This window comes from Malurus melanocephalus, unplaced genomic scaffold (genome assembly GCF_030028575.1).
Source record: "Malurus melanocephalus ecotype Western Australia unplaced genomic scaffold, MMel_1.1 scaffold_24, whole genome shotgun sequence".
In the NCBI taxonomy this organism is placed as follows: domain Eukaryota; kingdom Metazoa; phylum Chordata; class Aves; order Passeriformes; family Maluridae; genus Malurus; species Malurus melanocephalus.
The window spans coordinates 938534-956634 of NW_026623256.1; the positions used below are offsets into that span (position 1 = coordinate 938534).

An 18101-nucleotide genomic window follows, 5' to 3' on the forward strand; every position below is an offset into this window, starting at 1 on the left:
CTCATTTGTCACAGTTACTTCCTTGTTTACTATACTAAATGTCTCTTCTGCTTGCCTGGTATTTGCACCTCCAAATCCTGCTAATTATTGACAGTGTTTCTCTTTAGCAGCTGTTGTCCAAGCTAGGCTGAGTTTCTTCAGTCAGCTTTAAATTCTCCTCAAAAGCCAAACTGCCAGGTTGTTAATCATTCTCCCCTGCAGGGACTTATTATCGGCTCTCCYTCAATTATTAACTGCCCTGCCTTGGATGCGCAGGCTGTACAGAATTCCTTCACAAGTGTGTGCTGCTGTCCCCGGAGGTGTGTGACGGTGGGTGCTGGATCGCAGGGCGCTCGCTGCTTGTGGGGATGTYGGGCTGTGCGGGCTGGCCTGGGGGTTGGGATCGGGCTGGAAAGGGCAGATCCTGCCCTGCATTGGCGGATCCGACACCTCCAGAGCCCTGGGTCACCTCCCTGGCCGTCACCACTGTTCCCACCACCGGTGAGGAGCCATAGGCGGGTCGCTGACGAGGCTCCTTTAAGGCGCGGCCGCCTCTCTCTCTTAGTCCCGCCTTTCCACCCTTCCTATTGGCTCATTCCGTATTTCTCCTGGAGCCTCTGATAGCGATTGCTCTCTGATTGGTCCATCCGGCGYACTCTCGGGGACCGTCTCTCAATATCACCCCCCGGGCTCAGCCGAAAAGCCTCGGTTGTGGCGGCCGTGTCTCCGCTCGGTTGCGCGGCGCTGYGCACGGGCCGCTCTTCAGCGACGCTCCCTGGCGGAGGGGAGCGGTGAGGCCGGGCTGGGATGGCGGGGCCGGGACCCCGGGACTGAGCAGCGGCGGCGGCCGGGAGCGAGCTGGGCCTGGCGGGTACGAGCGGAGAGGGGCCGGAGGGAGGGGGTGACGGGAGGGGAGGATGCTGGAACGCCTCAGAGCGAGGCGGCGGGGCCGTGCTGCGCGGGGGCCGCGGCCTCCCAGGGCCTCCACAGCAGGAGCCTCAGGGGCACCTCTGCCCCGCTGAACGGGGCGATGGAACTGCCGTGGGGGTTCAGCTCTGCTGCTTTGGCAGCCTGGCAAACAGGCAGCACGTCCTCGCCAGCCTGGAGCGAAGGACCGCGCACTGCTACTTTTCTTGCGTGTTGTGCCCCCGCCTTCCAGAGGAATCAAAACCAAAACAGCAAAAACCTCGGGATAGTGATTTCTGAAATCCGCCTCTGGGCCAGGGTTCTCTGCCTCTGAGGTTTTGGCTTGGTGTTGATACTTTTTTTTCTTTTTTTTTTCTTTTTTTTTTTTTTTTTTTTTTTTTTTTTTTTTTTTTTTGTGCTTTTTTTTTTTTTTTTTTTTTTTTTTTTTCCCTATATTTCGTGTTGCAGTTGTTTTCTTTTTAAGCTAAGTTTAGAASGAGATGTGAGAATCAAACTGGAAAGGAGCACCTCGATCACTTAGGGAAAATCCCTGCCTTGTATTCTAAGAGTGAAACGAAAAATGCAACTGTTGTGACCTAAAGTGAGGGTTGAAGAGCCTTCTGTAAAAGGGAAGAGGAAAAAAAAGGCGCTTTTAAAATGTTTTAAAAAACTTTTTGTGTATTGTGCTTTTTTTTTTAAACATTTAAGTTGTTGAAGCAGGGRTCTGGTCAGTGCAATTTTTATTGCACAAATAGTATTGTAGGGAGCTATCTTAACCTYACCATGACCTGTAGTTAAGGGACTTTCTGATTCTGTTTGCAGAAAGGAAGAAAAGTTTCAGTTTTTCATTAGAGCTGATATTCTGGCAATGTGTAATTCATCTYTCTGTAGGTGGGCTTTGAGGGCACAGGCAATTGCGAGTGATGTGAGCTCTGAATTTCACTGAGCTCTGATATTGTTTCAATGCTGTGAATCAAGGAACAATATCCATTGGTGAGATAACATTTCCCTGAAGGTGCAGCCGAGCCTTTCCCAGCACTCTGTCACTGCAGGAATCATGCACATGTTCTTGGTCCAAATGCAGCTTGTCCASGGCCTGGACTGAGGAGTTGGCCTTGACCATGTCAGCCTGACTTCATCTAGAGTGTAGAAAGACATTTTATTTTGTTTTCTGGTGTATGGAGCTGCCTGCTGGATGAAAAAGAGAGACCACGACTGCAGGAACCGTTTCTTTTTATGTGGCTCTGGAGAGATTTTGCCCCCATTGCATGGGCTGGGCTGGCTGAAGCGAGCAGTCCCAGTGGAGGCAGGGTGTGGTGAGTGATCTCTTGGATATGTTCAGCTGGCTGGATTTATTTAGGACTAGCATGCTGTAAGGAGCAGTCTTGCTGGGGATGACAACCCCTAGGTGGATTCTTTCCATCAATTCCTCATCCTATTGCTGTGGAGTTTTTGCTGTTGATTTGGACAGGAATGGGCCAGCTCTCCACATCCTTGCTGTAGGCCTTAGCTATTAGGAAAGCATGACTACCATGCTGTGTGTCTGATGGCCTGGGCTGCCCTCTCTTATCCTGTTGGATGTTCTGTTGCTCTGCTTTGTGTATGCTTTATCTGGGGAGGAAGAATACAAGTACTGGCTGTATCGAGCAGCCTGGCTGAGAGGTGAACTTGATTCTACTTTGCCCTTTGAGGCCTCGTGACTGGAGTTCTGTTACGTGTGGCCAACTCCTTTCGTTATCAGCAGCTGCTGTTGCATGACAGTGCTGGCTTCCAGAGAAAAATAATGGAGCCTGTTTGCTCTTTTCATAAGAAGTTGTTTTGCTAATGTAAATCTCTCCCAGCTTTATACTTGAGCTCTTTTCAGTGTGACAGGCAGATGGAATTCTGTGTCCCAAAAGAGTTACTRGGGTAGGAGGTTGTGATAGTTCACAGTTGGTGATGTTATTCTGCCCGTGGTCTGTGAGGTTTTTCTCTCCTTTTTTCCCAGCTTTTTTTAAAACCATGTAGAAATTTTTCCATGTACGGCATATGTGACCATACTTGCCCTTGCTGCTACTGAGATGTAGTGATCTTAGAGAGGAAGAGAATGGAACAAAATTGTTAGGAGAAAATCCTTCTTAACGGTATCAATTCAGAGAAGTGAGAAGCTGGAGGGAAGAGAGGACACTTCTGGAGAAAAGTCTGGAATGTAAAGCTTGTTTGCTGGAACCTCTACTTAGAAGTACAATTTTTTGGCCCAGGTTTTGCCATCTTGGCAYGAAGCTGCTCCTTCCAGGTCTGTGTATTTATTTACTGTGATGCCTCTCGTGCAGCACAACACATGGCAGTCAYGAAAGAAAATCCCAGCTCAGGGAATATCTGTCAGCAAGGATGAATCAAAGGGAGGGTTTGTTGGCTGAGGGTGGGATGATTCCCTTGCTCCTTAGAGAACCTGGGAAGAGTCTCAGCCTCTGAAGRGAAAGAAGAGCCTGTGACTGACAGTCTCGAGCAATTTGTGGAGAAGATGCTGCTGAACTCTAAAATCTCAGCAGATTACACTGGGCTGTGCTGGTTCTTTCCAGTTTGTGAGTCACMCAGAACCTCTAAGGGAAAATACCTTCTGAGCCCTGTCATGGGGGCTGTCAGTCTTCACCGCCCAAGTCAGGGTTGGAGTCAAACAGGGAGGAAATTTTTTTTGAGATAAATCCTGGATTAGCTATAACACAGACTGCTCAAGTGCTGTCTCTGGCAATATGCATCTTTAAGATGTTGGCTGACAGAGATTTATCTATTTTGCATCTGTGGGTTGTCTGTGATCGCTTCTTTTSGGATTGCCAGGAGGGGTGATGGGACCCTGTGTTTATATTCAGCTTGTAACTACTGAAATGCCTTAACAATGAGGGTTCTGCTTTAGGGTGGGAAGATATTTGCACAAAAACAGAATAGTTCTGGTGTCTTGCAGAAGGTTAGAAAAAGAATGCTGAATCTTGTTTTTTGCCAGTGTTGGGTTTGAAAGGTTAAGGCTCTGTACAGTTCCTTTAGGTGGGTGTATGTGAKGCTCTCCCTGCTCTCAGACTTCGGGGTTGGTAACAGCAATAGGTTTTAGGTAGAGGCCTYCATCTTTTCTTTGCAGTAGTTGAARTCAAATCASTGACTGTCACTTCTTGRTCTTGGGATGTAGAATGATGAGTGTCCTGGTAAAACAGGGTTTTTGTCTCCATCTAATAATGCCATATATTGCTGTTGAGTCTTGATTTCTTCCAGGAATCTGCCAGAGCTCAAAGAGTCACAAAATTTAATCCCACACAACCCCTTTTGAAGGTGCTTGTTACTCTGATATCAGAGTGTGGCTTTGTACTGACCACCCTAATGACTGTGCAGACTTAGGGCAGGAGGCATTTCATTGTGTAATACAGCCTTTGACATGGTGATAATTGGCTGTACCAAGCCGGAAGCATTTGTGCAGGGGCCTAATATCAAGGATCTGTTTTTTTAGCTCTGACTCACAACTGATTTAATATTGCTTTTTTTTCTCTGCTGTGATTGTCTTGCACTGTTTGACCTGGACTAGACAGAAGACAGGATGTTCCAGTCCATGATGTCTGTGATGACATTCTCTGTGTCTGACAACGTCACACAYTCAACTGCCCTGGTGACAGCCCTGGATAATGTGACAACTCTCTCCCCGATGACAACGCAGGTGATCAACGACACGAACATTACAGTGCCACACAAGTGCCTGTTGTTGCTYTATGAGGACATTGGCAAGTCCAGGTGAGCTGGAGGAAATGGGACCASAGTGTGACCCTGGGCCATAGGAAACAACTTTGTTTCTCAGTTTAGTTGAGAAGAGACCAGGGCTGTGCCTTCCCTTCTAGAGGCTGAGGAACATGGATAAAGCCTGTTTTATTTTCTTTTTGCAGGGTCCGCTACTGGGATCTTCTGCTCCTGGTTCCAAATGTGCTTTTCTTTATGTTTCTTCTCTGGAAGCTGCCCTCTGCCAGGGCCAAAATCCGGGTCACTTCCAGCCCAATCTTCACTACATTCTACATACTAGTGAGTATCACTCTGTGCCTTTGAACTGATGAGTGTTTTTTTATTACCACTGATGACCAGTGTTGCTGAACTAGTGGAGAGAGCCTAGAGGAGCTCTTGCAGGGATAAAATCTGCTTTTCGTTGAAGGTTTATTACAAGAAGTAGACACAGACTTTTTTTGCACTCTCTGAAGTCAACTTTTAATAGTTCTGGGACAATATCTGCTGGATTTGGGTGGATTTTATTCTTCTGTGGTGATTTAATTTTTTTCTTTTCCTTTTCTCTTCTTTTGTTGCTTTTATGTCTTGGAATCTAGTATCTTACACTTTCTTTGCTCCTTGCAGTGAGTAGCATGGGACACAAACCCAGCTTTTCATTGATGCAGTRGAAGTGAAATAGTGGAGAATAATTTGTGTGAAGCTGTTGAAAAGCTTGATCATCTGCATGAGAATATGGTGACAGGGTTCTGRTCAGTCTGGGAATGTAGAAACCCAACCCTGTTAGTTTCTTACCCATCATATCAAAGTGGCCCCTGACTTGATGATCTTGAGTGTGTGTTCCTCTCCAGAGAGTTGTTGCAGCTCTTGAACACCATTATATTCAGGGACCCTTCTTTTTTGTCAGTGTTTTGTAATGGAGTTTTCCACCACAGGAGAGATTGCTGTGTTCTTCCATACCACTGCTGTCCCTTCTCTAAGAAGGAGGTACTGATCTGTTGGTGACATATTGGTCATTTTCATTCTGTAACCACCTTAGAATCAGCTTGGACTCTTGATTCTTTGATAGATTTAGCTGTCTCCTGCCTTYATCATTAGAATCAGCTTGTGATTCAGAGAATTTCATCTGGAAAAATGAGCTTTTTTAGAGTGTAATTCTCCACAGTGAATTGTAGATAYATCCAACTGAGCTCTCAAGTGCATAACATGGTTGTGAACAGCACAGGGGTTAGTAACTGAGCCTTGCTGAGCTGTCATGCTTAAAAATAGTATGTAAAGGGACTTAGGTTCTCTATGTTGCACTGTGCAGCAAAGGTGTTTTAAAGGGTAAGATGTTTTAAAGCTGGTTACTGCAGGTGAGTTTTCCTCTGTGTTMCTGAGCATTGTCACTGTGGAGTGAGGGAACTGCAGGTTTAGTTTTGTCACAGTTGTGAAAGGTGGTAGTTGGTATTGAGTGGTTTCTGCATCTGATGTAATTGGTTTAGTCAAACATACCAACCGTTTGGTTCTGTAATTTAGAGGGATATGTTTTCTTTCTGTTTCTTTTTCCCCTCCCCTGCCCCAGTGGACTGAAGGATGGGAAGACTCTTAAGATCCTGTTGAAAAGACTGGGTGAAGAACACTTTGGAGATTAATCTGACAGTGAGGCAATTGTTCCTTCCTAAATTCTAAGGCAGTACTCTGATCTAACAGGTCTGAGGAATCTCTTTCAGAAAATTAACTSTAGTCTGCTACAGGAAATTGTTAATACATGTTATCAGGCTTGAAAGCTGACCTGGAAATGGTATTCCAAAAGGATTTCTCATCTCTACTGCATATGTGCCTTTTGACCTGAGCTCACTTTTGCTCTTCTTTTGCAGGTATTTGTGGTGGCTTTAGTTGGCATTGCCCGTGCTGTTGTCTCCATGACTGTGAGYGCCTCTGATGCTGCCATGGTTGCTGACAAGGTAGGTGCAGCACTGTCTTTAGAGGCTGATTACAGCAATCTGCTCTGGCTTTCCTCTTACGTGTGTACGAGAAGAATGTGGTTTTTTTTCAGTACTTGTAGCTATGTGTACTATGKAATCCTGTTTTGATAGCTGGATCTAAATCATAGTGACATCCAGGATGGTAAAACAATGGGTTTCCTGAAATAGACACACAAATTGTGGCAGCAAGAGTTTCCTGTTACAGGGATGATATGATTCTTTATTGCAAGAGGTAAACATTCAGATACCTTGAGTGGATAGGCAAGACCTGGCYTTTGTTATTCTTGCAGTATTATAATTGCTCTTTGAAAATGTTTAATTTTTTTGTATTAAATGCAAATAAAACCAACTTCCCTTTTGAGACTGACACCTGAATGTCCCTGCAGCCACTCTGAGCACAGGGTGAACCTTTAGCAAACAGGAAATACCTTTGTATGTGCTTTTCCTTTGTAGTAATTTGACTTGTAGCAGAATATTACTTAAAACAAAAAGCTGTGCAGTTTCTGAGCTGTTAGGGAAAGAGGAACCACCCACAGAGTACAGGTCTTCGGCTTTATTCTCTGGGATCAGTGTGGTTCTGCTTTTCCCTTTAATGTGACTGTCAAAGCATTGTGATGAGCTGCTGTTGTGAGGGGCTGGTTGCTTGTAGCATTTTCATTCACCTCTGTCCAACAGATGTAGGTCTAGGGCTTGAATAATGAAGAAGAGGTGGAAAGGTGTTTTTCTTCAGCTCTKGTTCGAAGCTAAGTGCAGCAATTGGGATATCATGTAGCAATACAGATACTCTGACAGTTTTTTCTGTAAACACATGTTCTATCCTGTCTATTATATTACCTTTGTAGTCTCATATATATGCACACACACGCATTGTATGTTTGCTGAGATTAGAAGTGTTTTATCAAATGCCTCTGAAAATATTCTGTATCTTCAAGAGAGACTACCATTCAGTGTTCAAAGGAAAAGGGTTAATAAGCCAGCATCTGGGTCCTTCTTCTAGGTTTGGCATTGATTTATTGCATGACTCCYTGAAAAGTTGCCTGACCTGCTTTTTGTTGGTCTTGTTTCACGAAATAAAATGTGAGATTGCAAATGACAGGCTGGAACGGGGGTGGTGCTTTATCTTGGAATAGGCTTTAGATTTAAGGACCAATAGCTTTGGAAGAGGACAGAATAAAGGGTTTACTCAGGTATATCTACTACATTAAGAAYTGACTTTGTTTAATACTATACTTTTGAGGTCATCATGGGCTTGTGCTCTTTGGGAGMACAGCAGCAGGAACACACAAGTGACAGATCCTCAGCTGGGGTAAACCATGGCCACTTCCTCTYTGTAGATCTGCTATTTGCTCGTTCCCACACAACTGTTCTGTTTCATAGGCACAAACAGGKCTTGGAATAAGCATGTGATCAGTACCCCCACAAAGAGTGAGGAGGGCTTGTGGAAATGACTGGCCATTCAGAGGTTGCCATCCTCTAGAGTTCTGCTTTATTAACTTCAAACTGGTTCCTGGCTCCATCTAATCATGTTTGTCTGGTTTCTGTTATCCCTCAGATCCTGTGGGAGATCACAAGGTTCTTCCTTCTGGCAATTGAACTGAGTGTGGTGATTCTAGGCCTTGCCTTTGGTATGTGCCAAGAGGTTTTCGAGTGCTTTTGGTTTTGCATATTCCCTTTCTTTCCATAGAGGCTGCATCTGTAATTTCATGGAGATGCTGATTCTATAAATGAAGAGGCTGTAGAATAAATACAAAGTGCAAATYGTGGAGTTTTAGTTAGAAGTATCTGAAAGCCTGGTTATGTTTACAGATCTATGGCTTGTGCAATTTAAGGGTTTATATGTGCTTGCTTTGTCCTGYACTCATGCAATGGAGTGTACAGCTTAGGTAAGATTTTAATGCTAAGATCAACAGTCTGATATTTGCTTCCACCTGAATTTATTTAAGATGGTCCTTTTGGGGGCACTTCTATYCCTTTTATCCCATCCTTGATTGATTTGATTGCATCCTGGCTGCATTCAAATGTACAGGTACATTTATTACATTTATCTGTGCCTGCAATTGTAATCCTACTTTATTCAGTTGTGCAAGTGAAAATGCCTCTTCCTGTGGGTCAGAGGTAGAGGAGAGGGGTTGGTAGATACGGCTATTGCATCTGCTAGAGGGACACCTGAGCAGTATAATTTTCATCTTTTGYGAGCTSAYRGAATAATTTAGGTTGGAAGGCRTTTCTGGAGATGGCCTGCTTCAGTATATTCCACAGTATATTCAGTGTATTCTTTACCCCACTTTCTCATCAATTCTTTTTCCTGAGAASATGCTTTATAATATCTCAGTGTAAATGATGCTGGAATAATTCCTGCCTTTTYTTTTTCTGTAACCTCAGCAGAAGCACTTAGTTGTTTTCTCTACATTAGTGTGGATGAGAGAAAAGAAAGCTAAGATCTGTTGTTTTGTAAGTAGGATTTTGCCTGTGAAAGGCTCAGCTCTCCAAACAGGGTTTAGTCAGCTTTAACCTTCCCTAAGGCCTCTAGAAATGTTTTCCTTTATTGGTTCTGGAAAGAACTGATTTTAACCAGAGCTGGGATTGCATCCTAAGTCACTTCTGTATTCCATAATTACAGGTCACCTGGAGAGCAAGTCGAGCGTGAAACGTGTGCTGGCAATCACCACTGTGCTGTCACTGGCATATTCTGTCACCCAGGTGAGTAYGTTGAAGCAGAAGAATTAGTCTTTGCAAAAAGAAGGGACTGTGCTTGAAGTTGAGCAGTTAAGTGTGTGACTCTTATCTGGAAGTGGCAGCTTTGCTCTTTGGGTAAGGTTTTGGAGCAAGCTGAATGCACATGGCGGTGTTTAAGCACATAGTATCTGCTTGTTCTCTTGACTGCATTAATAGCTCAGATAGGTGAAGAAATAAGATGAGGTTTGCATGGATTGCCTTGTTTAGTGAACCTCACAGCAAGAGTGAGGTTTTGCACACCTGATCTACAAGTTCTGGATCTGGCCTCAAGGGCCATGAGAACCATGTGCTTTGCCAGGTAAGGGCACTGCAGTGGCCTCTTGTCAGCTCAGTGTTTGAGAGCTGAGAGCTCTTGCTTCTCTTCAAGCTAGCAGCTGGCTTGCTGGCTCAGTTTATTAGGCATGTCTTCATGTCCCTGAACAATGCAATCTGTGTCTGGGTTTATTCTCCTCCTCAGCATGTCAGTGGTCAGCCCATGTCTCTATACTCAGGGCAGTGCCAGAATAACACACAGAGCTTTGTTCTGAGACCAGGCTCTTGGCTGCAGAGGCAGTGAGCTGATCATTACCACATGATAAAGCTGGAGGAGCCTCATAAAATGTCAAGTGTTTGAGCTATATCTGGGTTCAGTAGTTCTTACAAGCGCTTCTCTCTCCACTGTTTGTGTGGTAGCTCCTAAACAAGACAGTGTCCTTTCCCAAACTGACTATATCTGGATRTTTCAGCAGGAAGGTCTACTTCATAGATGGAAATGGATCTCTTGGTCTGTTTTAGACAGATAAGTTCTTGCATACTCTGTCCACTTCAGTCTCTCTTCTGTAAAGTCACTGATGCCAATTTCCTGCAGATTCCTGCCACATTTTCCCCTCAATCTTGTCGTCAGTTTCTTCTTCTTCTGTGTGAGCATAGCTTGGCCTAAGCAAGGCAGAGCTTGATTTGGTCATGGGGGGGGCAGGCAAGCTGTTTTCTGAACTTCTTTGAGCATGTCTTCCCTTGTCCATACACACATTTCAGTGAGGATACTGCCTGTAACAGAATTGCATTGGTGCCACTYCTCTCCTAGGGCACCCTGGAAATTCTGTACCCTGATGCCCACCTCTCAGCAGAAGACTTCAATATCTATGGMCATGGAGGGAGACACTTTTGGCTTGCCAGCTCCTGTTTCTTTTTTCTGGTAAGTACTGGGAATGTTATGCACTCTGATTGCTTCTTTGTATTTTCTAAATGGAGCAAGGAAGATGATTTGAGTACTATAATGCCCTAATCCCCCTCCTGCCTCATACAGCACAGCATTGATGCTTCTCATGGACGGGGAAGCTGAAGCAATAAAGGTGCAGTGGGACTGGTGTAGGCTGGGGCAGCTGAGTTCCAGCTGAACTCAGGTRTTCTTCCCTCATTTCTCAGTGACCTGCTGTTTAATGCTGAGGCGGGTGAGTTGTGGGGCCTTCACATCTGTTTCATGTTTAATATCGGGCGTTTGTACCTCTGCCCGAGACATCCAGGGCGTGCAGGATACCACACACCATTCCTGCAAAGATTGTTGAGTTCAATTGCCAAGCAACCATGGAACTGTTAGTTCTTCATCTCAACAGGTCTATTCCTTGGTGGTGATTCTTCCGAAAACTCCTCTGAAAGACCGGATTTCTTTGCCCTGTAAGTAACTGTAGTGTTTCCCATAGTAGAGATGGGTACAGCATCAAGATAAAGCATAGGTGGCAGTAAAAGGGTCCTATATGTTTGTGCTGCAGATGCATTCCATGCYTCAGGGTTCAGATAAGATGGCAAAGGACTGATAACTTATGCCTGGATAAATTAGTATGTTGTGTCTTTTGGAGAGCAGAGAAAGAGCAGTTACTCTGCTACTTTAGTACCTAAATAATTACATTGAGAAAACAAGACCACTGCTCAGTTAATGATACAGGTATAATGTAAAGACATAATCTTCTGAGAGCCTTAAGAAATGGSTCTTTAGTAACAACTTCCTTTGAAATGCACACGTGATGTTTAAGTGTGCATGCTGGTCATCCCCTGGGAAGGGAAGGCTGAGTGGAGGCTGCTCAACAATTTTCTATTAAGATGCTTCCATTTGTTTGGTTTTTGATGTTGCAGAATATCTGCAGTTCTTGTGTAGAGAGGCTGTTATTAAGGTGTTTGCACTGAGCTCTTCCCTAACTAGCATTGGCATCCATGTGTGGGTACCCTGAGGGAGGGGATATGTATGTCACATGTCACAGGCACAGGTCCTGAGCCTGATCTGCCTGGTGTCCAGCATACCCTGCTGCTCCTGTTGGGGTCTCCTGAGCAGTTTTATTTGTGCTGAACATTGGAAAGGCACAGCTTCTGGTTCAGCTRGGTTGTCCTTGTTTTTCTTGCATTCAGTTATGTGACTGACACTGGTTYCAGATGCTTGCCAAGTAAATCTTTGCATGTGTTGCCATAACCACATGCAAAAAAACCCTTTTGTGTGTGTATCTACATATGCAGGAGGATATGGTTTAGTCCATTATACCACCATCAATCCTGCCAGCATRGGACAGAAAAATGCAGTCTTAATTTTTCAGCAGTTTTCAAAGAGACAAGGTGGTGAGAAGCTTCTGTTGGGCTTGGCATCTCCATCAAACAGATTTCTACTAGTCTGGTGTTTGAGGTTGAGCTTCATCTGTATCCTTGTCTTCCCCACAGCCAGGAAGAGTTTTTATGTTTATGCTGGCATCCTGGCACTGCTGAACCTGTTGCAGGGCCTGGGCAGTGCCCTCCTCTGTGTGGATATCATAGAAGGACTGTGGTATGTACACTGGGGGAGGAGGTCTGCAGCCTGGATCTTGTGTTGCTTTTGAGTATCCTTCAACACTGCCACTCCCAAGAAAACAAACCTYCTTCTGTGTGCCTAAGAAGGAATAAATCTGTTGGCTCTGTTTTGTGCCAAAAGACCTCTGAGTGATCAGGAAACTCCCAGTGGAGAGGTTATGGTGCTGCATGTGCTGCAGTGGTCTTGAAGTGGTGAATGAGAGTAATAGTGTGAATCCACCGATGCCTGACCATTAAGAGAGAAATAGTCTGTTTGCTAACAATGTAGAGACACTCTTGTATCTGGAGTCTCATTCTGCAGGGATCAGTGTCACATCTGTGAGTCAGTATTGGGAGACTGCTCTTGGTCAAGACCTTGGGTTTTKTCATGGTTCCCCTGAGTATCTAGAAGCTGCAGTGTCATGTTGATGAGAATGGCTGTTACTTTGCATCTGTTTAAATTTATTTAGCATGATTTTTCTCGATTTCTGGACACTTTGGAGGGAAACTGGATCATTTGGGAGGATGTGAGTGGTGTTACCTATCTGTATTGTGCTTGAGTGCTAAATCCCTTCATGTTCTCTTTTGCTGTTGACAGCTGTGTTGATGYTACCACGTTCCTTTACTTCAGCTTCTTTGCTCCTCTCATCTATGTGGCATTCCTGAAAGGCTTCTTTGGGTGAGTAGCCRTGAACAGGAGTTTAGACTGGTATATATTGTCATCAAATTGTTTTGTACTTGGGTTCTCTCAATCTATATAATAAAGACAGCAACTAGAATGTTCGTTAGAGARCCAGTCTTAATTTCTGCCCTTGAAGAATTTCTTGTGTGACCCATGGCTGCTCACTGCTATGCAGGAGGGCTCCTCTGTATGCAGAGCAGAGCTGATGGCTGTATTCCTCTCACAGTGTTCTGAGGATCACTTCTTCAGCCTCAGCATTCTGCTTAGTACGAAGTTTTTCTGCTGAAGTTGATAGCTAAATGCTTAATGAAGGATTAAGTCCTGGGGGCTTAAATGGTCGTCTGGATGGGTTATGGTAGTTTGTAGAAAGGATGTTGGGGTTGAGTAACTCTTYGGCTGAGGMTGCTACCGTCGGCCCAAAATCACTCGTGAAAAGCCSTGKGAAGGGCCATTCCCGGGCCGGGGTYGCCGCCGTGTGGCTACTCACAGGAAATGCACCTTGCTAGGAAAACCAGAGTGGTTTAGTGTAGTCATTGTTGGTCATTAGCAAGAAATAACAGGCTTTAAAAAATAACTAAGAACATAAAGTACTTCTAAAATATAAAAATTTACCTCTACATSCCTTTGAAATTAGGAGGGAACACTGTTTGGAGTTAAAAGGTGAGAACTGCTGATCCAGCAGTGTTTGCATTTTGGTTGCATACAGGTGGAACTTGGACTCCTGTTCTGACTCATTTTGGTTTCAGTAGCCAGGCTGCTGTGGAATTCAGTGGTGTTTGGGTGCTGTTGCCCTCAGTAATTCAAAAGTCCCAARTATGACAACACTTTTCCCACACTAGAGTTAGGATTCTGCCATTTGTRTTTCTCTTAAGTGATTTCATGCAAAGCTTCATTTAGCATTACTTTATGGCAGTTACTCTGCCACAAATTTCTAGACCAAAAGCTCTTTTAAAGGGTGTTTAAGACCTGAATGCACGATTTCTTAATGCTGATGAGTTTCAATTAAGGAGAGGTGCCTGTGATACCGCATTGGTTAAACATGCATTTTAAATATTTTTTCAYTCCAGGTCTGAACCGAAGATCCTTTTCTCCTACAAATGTCAGGTGGAYGAACCTGAGGATGTGGATGTGCACCTACCCCACCCTTATGCTGTTGCCAAGAAGGAAGGAATGGATTCTGGRTTCTACTCGAGCACTCAGATTGACACTGCAGCCTACCTGGATGACGTGGCCTCTATGCCCTACCACGTGGGCAGCATCAACAGCATAGACAGTGACCGCTGGAAATCCATCAACGCCTGAGGCAGGGCACCTGAACCACATGATGCTTCATGCCTTTCCTTCCAAACTCCCTGATACCACAGCTGTTAGGATGTCCACTGGAAATCTGTCCTTGGCTACCTGCCATGGCTTTCTTCTTGTCCTTAGGATTTCCAAAACCTCTCGTGGAACTAAGTTGGCAGCACAAACCCTTTGGAAAGAACACTCTCTGTTTCTACCTGAGAACAATATAGAGCAGTTTTGTTCATAAATGTTTAAACACTGAACTTTCCTGATGCTCCACATTCCAGATGTGAATACGACCCAGAAGATAGCCCTGTTTGGCACCTCTTCCTTTTCAGTGACTGAAAGCACTTGTCTGCCACTTAGGGGAATGATTTAGGTAYGAGGGTGCTGATTTGACTGCTGTATTGTACATATATAGAAAGATTTTGGTGGTTGAAACCAAAGATGGTCTTCCTGGGCTTTTTCAAGCAGCATGGCTGCCTGCATCTTGCCATAATGCAATAGCACCGGTGGTGATAGTGTCTGAAGAGGGAAGCTGGTCACTGGGGCTCACTCCTGGTTTCAGCTAACACTGGTGAAAATTGTGAATTGGAGTTGCTAATGGTTAAATGAGTGTTCTGAGTGTGTGGGGAAAAAGAGCTGTGAGAAGGAATGAACTGTTCTCTGTGCCCAGGAAACATTTGGGGAAGGCTGGTAGCTCACAGCATGGATGTGAAGTGACTGAACAGTAGGGAGACAGAAGGACAGACTCTGCTGCTGTCTAGCTGAGCTGAAGGAGCTGTGAGCCAGTCTGTGGAGGCTGTATTGCTGTGCATTTGAGCTCACAGGAAAAGCTCAGTAACAACACTGAATCAGSGCTGAGTTTTGAGAGTAAAACCTATGAAGGAGGTGCATTTTCCATCTGCACCCTGCTTCATGGCTTTGGCAGGGGCTCGGAGAGTGCTGTGAATGAGGAAGATAACTCTGCAGATGAAGGCTCTGGAGACATTCAGGTGCTTGAGGCAGAGCAGAARCCTATGATGAGTCCGAGCTGTCAGAATTTAGTGTCTGGAAACTCAAACACCTTAGTGGTGCTGGAATCAAGCTGGCTGGTGTGCTGCAGTGGGATGGATGTGTATCTCTGGCAGTGTTCTTGTGTTACGTTGCAGTTCAGATCCCCAGACTGCTGCTGGTGTGAGTAAGTTTTAAGGCTCAATATGTTGAAAATACTTCCGTGCATGTAGAGAGTGGTCCTGTTATAGACTATCTAGAGCTTCCTATTAACCTCTTCCATGCTGGAAAATGGACTACTGTTGTCTGAGCTGTCTGGCATGCAGTTTCAAGACATGGTGCTCCAATCCAGGGACTGTTCATATAAAGGCTGCATCAGTCTGTTTTCTGGGATATCCTGTGCTTTCCAAGGATGAAGATGTGTATTTCTGTAGCTTTGGGGGTGCTTTCATACCTGAGTCCTCCAGGTAGGTGGAGATCTGGTATAATCAACTTTACACTAAGAGTGGTAGAAAGAGGGAATTTGCAATGTTTAGGAACTGTGGGAATCTCTTGCCCCAACTTACTGCTGTTCCTGAAGAATGTTGAGGTAAGAGTTTCTGGGAAATTGTCATGCAGGGTGCAATGTGGAGGTGTTAAATTGGATCATTAGCAGGTAGAGGAAAGCATTTGTTTACCAGGTGTTCCCACCACAGGGAAAGAAAACATGGGTAAGAACATGAAGTTCATATCGATTGCCAAAACTATGCAGGCCTTTGCTTATCTTTTTTTTGTTAATGAGCAATGCAGCTTCTCTCTCTTCCTGGGGACTTTGCCCTGCAGGTCTGTAAGTAGCACTGGCACCTTGAAAACAAACAATGCCCCTACTGACACCCTCCCCCCCTTCTTTTTTCTTTTAAAATTTACTTTTTGGGAAAAAAGGCTTCCAGCTGTCTGTGTGTGAGAACTGAGTAGTTTCTTGTGGGTCACAGCTTTTCACATTTCTACTTCATGCTATGGTTGCAAGGGCTGTACAAGCAGCTGGCCAAGTCAACCCTTGCCATGTTASAGAAGTGTTCCATTCTCCTCTGTCACTGTTGTCAGCCTGAGCCAYGCTGGATTGCTTGCTGTAAAAGGGATGGATGATGTGGTGCCTGAAATATTGTGCTGCTGCTGCTCCTGATACTGCTTACAACACTGATCTCGAGCTGCTGCTGATTAGAAAGGCTGGGGGAACCTGCAAAGCTTCCCTGAGCCTTGGACAGAGTCAAGAGAGATKAAGATTTCAAAGCAGTTAAGAATTARAGGAGCGACTGCTTTTCCATCCCATGGAGTATTTGTTGGCTTTCAACATCCTGACTGAAAGGACTTATCTGCCCTCCTTGGTGATGRGAAKAGCCTGTTATGAATTTATGTTTTTACCATCTGAATTCAGCACTGAAGGATCACCTGTGCAGGTTGTTGACACATCCATCCTGTCCTTTGCTCACAGGACTCCAGTATTTCTGGAGTGTCCCAGGTTCTGCTGCTGAGGAGCTTCTGCACTAGGTCATGGACTGACCTTCTTTCTGTTGTATATTTATGTGTATATAATGCTTTGGGCCATCTTTGAAGTGGTTCTTGAGCAGGAGTGTGTTATGTGTGGGGGGGTGGTAAAAAGAGAGAAAATACAAATGTATATTTTTGTTTGTAAAATAAATAAAATTAAGTTTGGCATATATGGTCGTACTTTATTTCTCAAATGAGACATACTGGGGAGAAAAAATAACTTGAAGTTTAAAAAAATAAARAAGAAGATTGAAGGAAGGCATGGGCACAGGTGTGATGTGTTTGCCTTTTTGTTTGCCTTTGCCTGCTCTCCSTCCTGGATCCTTGCAGGTGATGTATGCCACCTGACTGGAGTTACATCTGGCAAGGGACTGGGGAGGGATGACAGGAATAATCCCAGTTATGGAAAGACTTCTGGAGGAGTAATTACATGGTTGAGAACTTGCCAGCCTGGAAGAGCAATGGTGCAGGTGTGTGGAACCCTGAGAGAGAACAGAATAAGTGAATAAGGAGTATCTGTTCAGTACAAAAACCTGATGCAGTCAAGTGAAGTGAGCAGGTGGCAAATGACAAATGAGCAGGAGGCAGGTGAATGTGTTCTGGGAGGGTGGTTCAGCCTCACCTGTGCTCTTGCCTGGCTGTGTGCAGTGTTTCTGTGGTGCAGACAGCTGATGGTGCTTGATGCACTGCCCTTGAGAACTCAAACAATGGGCCAAGTCCCCAGCATGCAGGTTACTGCACAGGTAAAAATACCCCCTGCTTCCAGGAATGTGCTCTAAAAGAGGCCTGGATATGCAAGGGGGTTCGGGGGGTGGAGAATCCCCAATACTCTCTAAATGCTGGTCTGAGTCCCACTCTGAGGCAAATCTCTGGTTGCCACATTAACTGCCGTGAGAAATAAGCAGAAAACAGTTAAAACTGCTCCCATGCACTACTGAGGAGTAGTGTGTTGAGTAGATAAGTAGCAYCTTGACACCAACGGGCCCATATTTCTGGGAATGCAGAAGGCTTGTTAGTAAAAGATTTTCCAAAGCTGTTACTTCTTGATCCAGCTGCCTCTGTGTAGCATTATCTCATTCCTTTGGTTCAGGCTGTGGATCAGCCATACCTTACAACGGGGACTGTGTCAGCGCTGGCCTGACCTGTACAGACCCACCCGTGTGTGTCCCGGTAGGTGTTGCTGGACAGAGTGGCTGGAAGAAGCGGTGAATTCTGCCCCCAGCGCAGCTGCTGTAACTGACGASGGATCGTCATTCCTCCGCTTGGGAAACCGCCGTGACTTGGGCGTGTAGCAGTGAAAGTTTTACGGGCAATTTCGATACCGCGTTCACTGCCGGGGCGGTGCGGAGGGCGGGCACACCGGGACAGGAGCGGGATTCTCCGCTATCCCGGAGCGCATTGGCACCCTGCGCTTCCCCGGCGCCCGGAGGGCCGCCCGCTCCCGGCACAGACTACAGCCCCCAGCATGCACCGCGCCCGGCCGCCAGCACCGCGCAGCGCTATTGGCT

At 45.2% G+C, this 18101-nt stretch overlaps 1 protein-coding gene across 2 annotated transcripts; it reads left to right on the forward strand.

Annotated features, from left to right (window-relative positions):
• Window positions 1-276: 276 nt before the first annotated feature.
• On the forward strand, window positions 277-16763 carry TPRA1 (transmembrane protein adipocyte associated 1). Of its 2 annotated transcripts, none has more exons than XM_057390258.1 (11): window positions 277-309; window positions 4436-4638; window positions 4788-4920; window positions 6477-6563; window positions 8137-8209; window positions 9205-9284; window positions 10384-10494; window positions 10913-10973; window positions 12003-12105; window positions 12706-12786; window positions 13857-16763. In XM_057390258.1, exons 2-11 carry the CDS (start codon window positions 4448-4450, stop codon window positions 14089-14091), a joined length of 1155 nt encoding a protein of 384 aa, XP_057246241.1. In that variant the 5' UTR covers window positions 277-309; window positions 4436-4447; the 3' UTR covers window positions 14092-16763. The 2 variants fall into 2 exon arrangements, with proteins under 2 accessions (XP_057246241.1, XP_057246240.1); XM_057390257.1 differs by lacking the exon at window positions 277-309 and adding an exon at window positions 682-850.
• Window positions 16764-18101: the final 1338 nt, after the last annotated feature.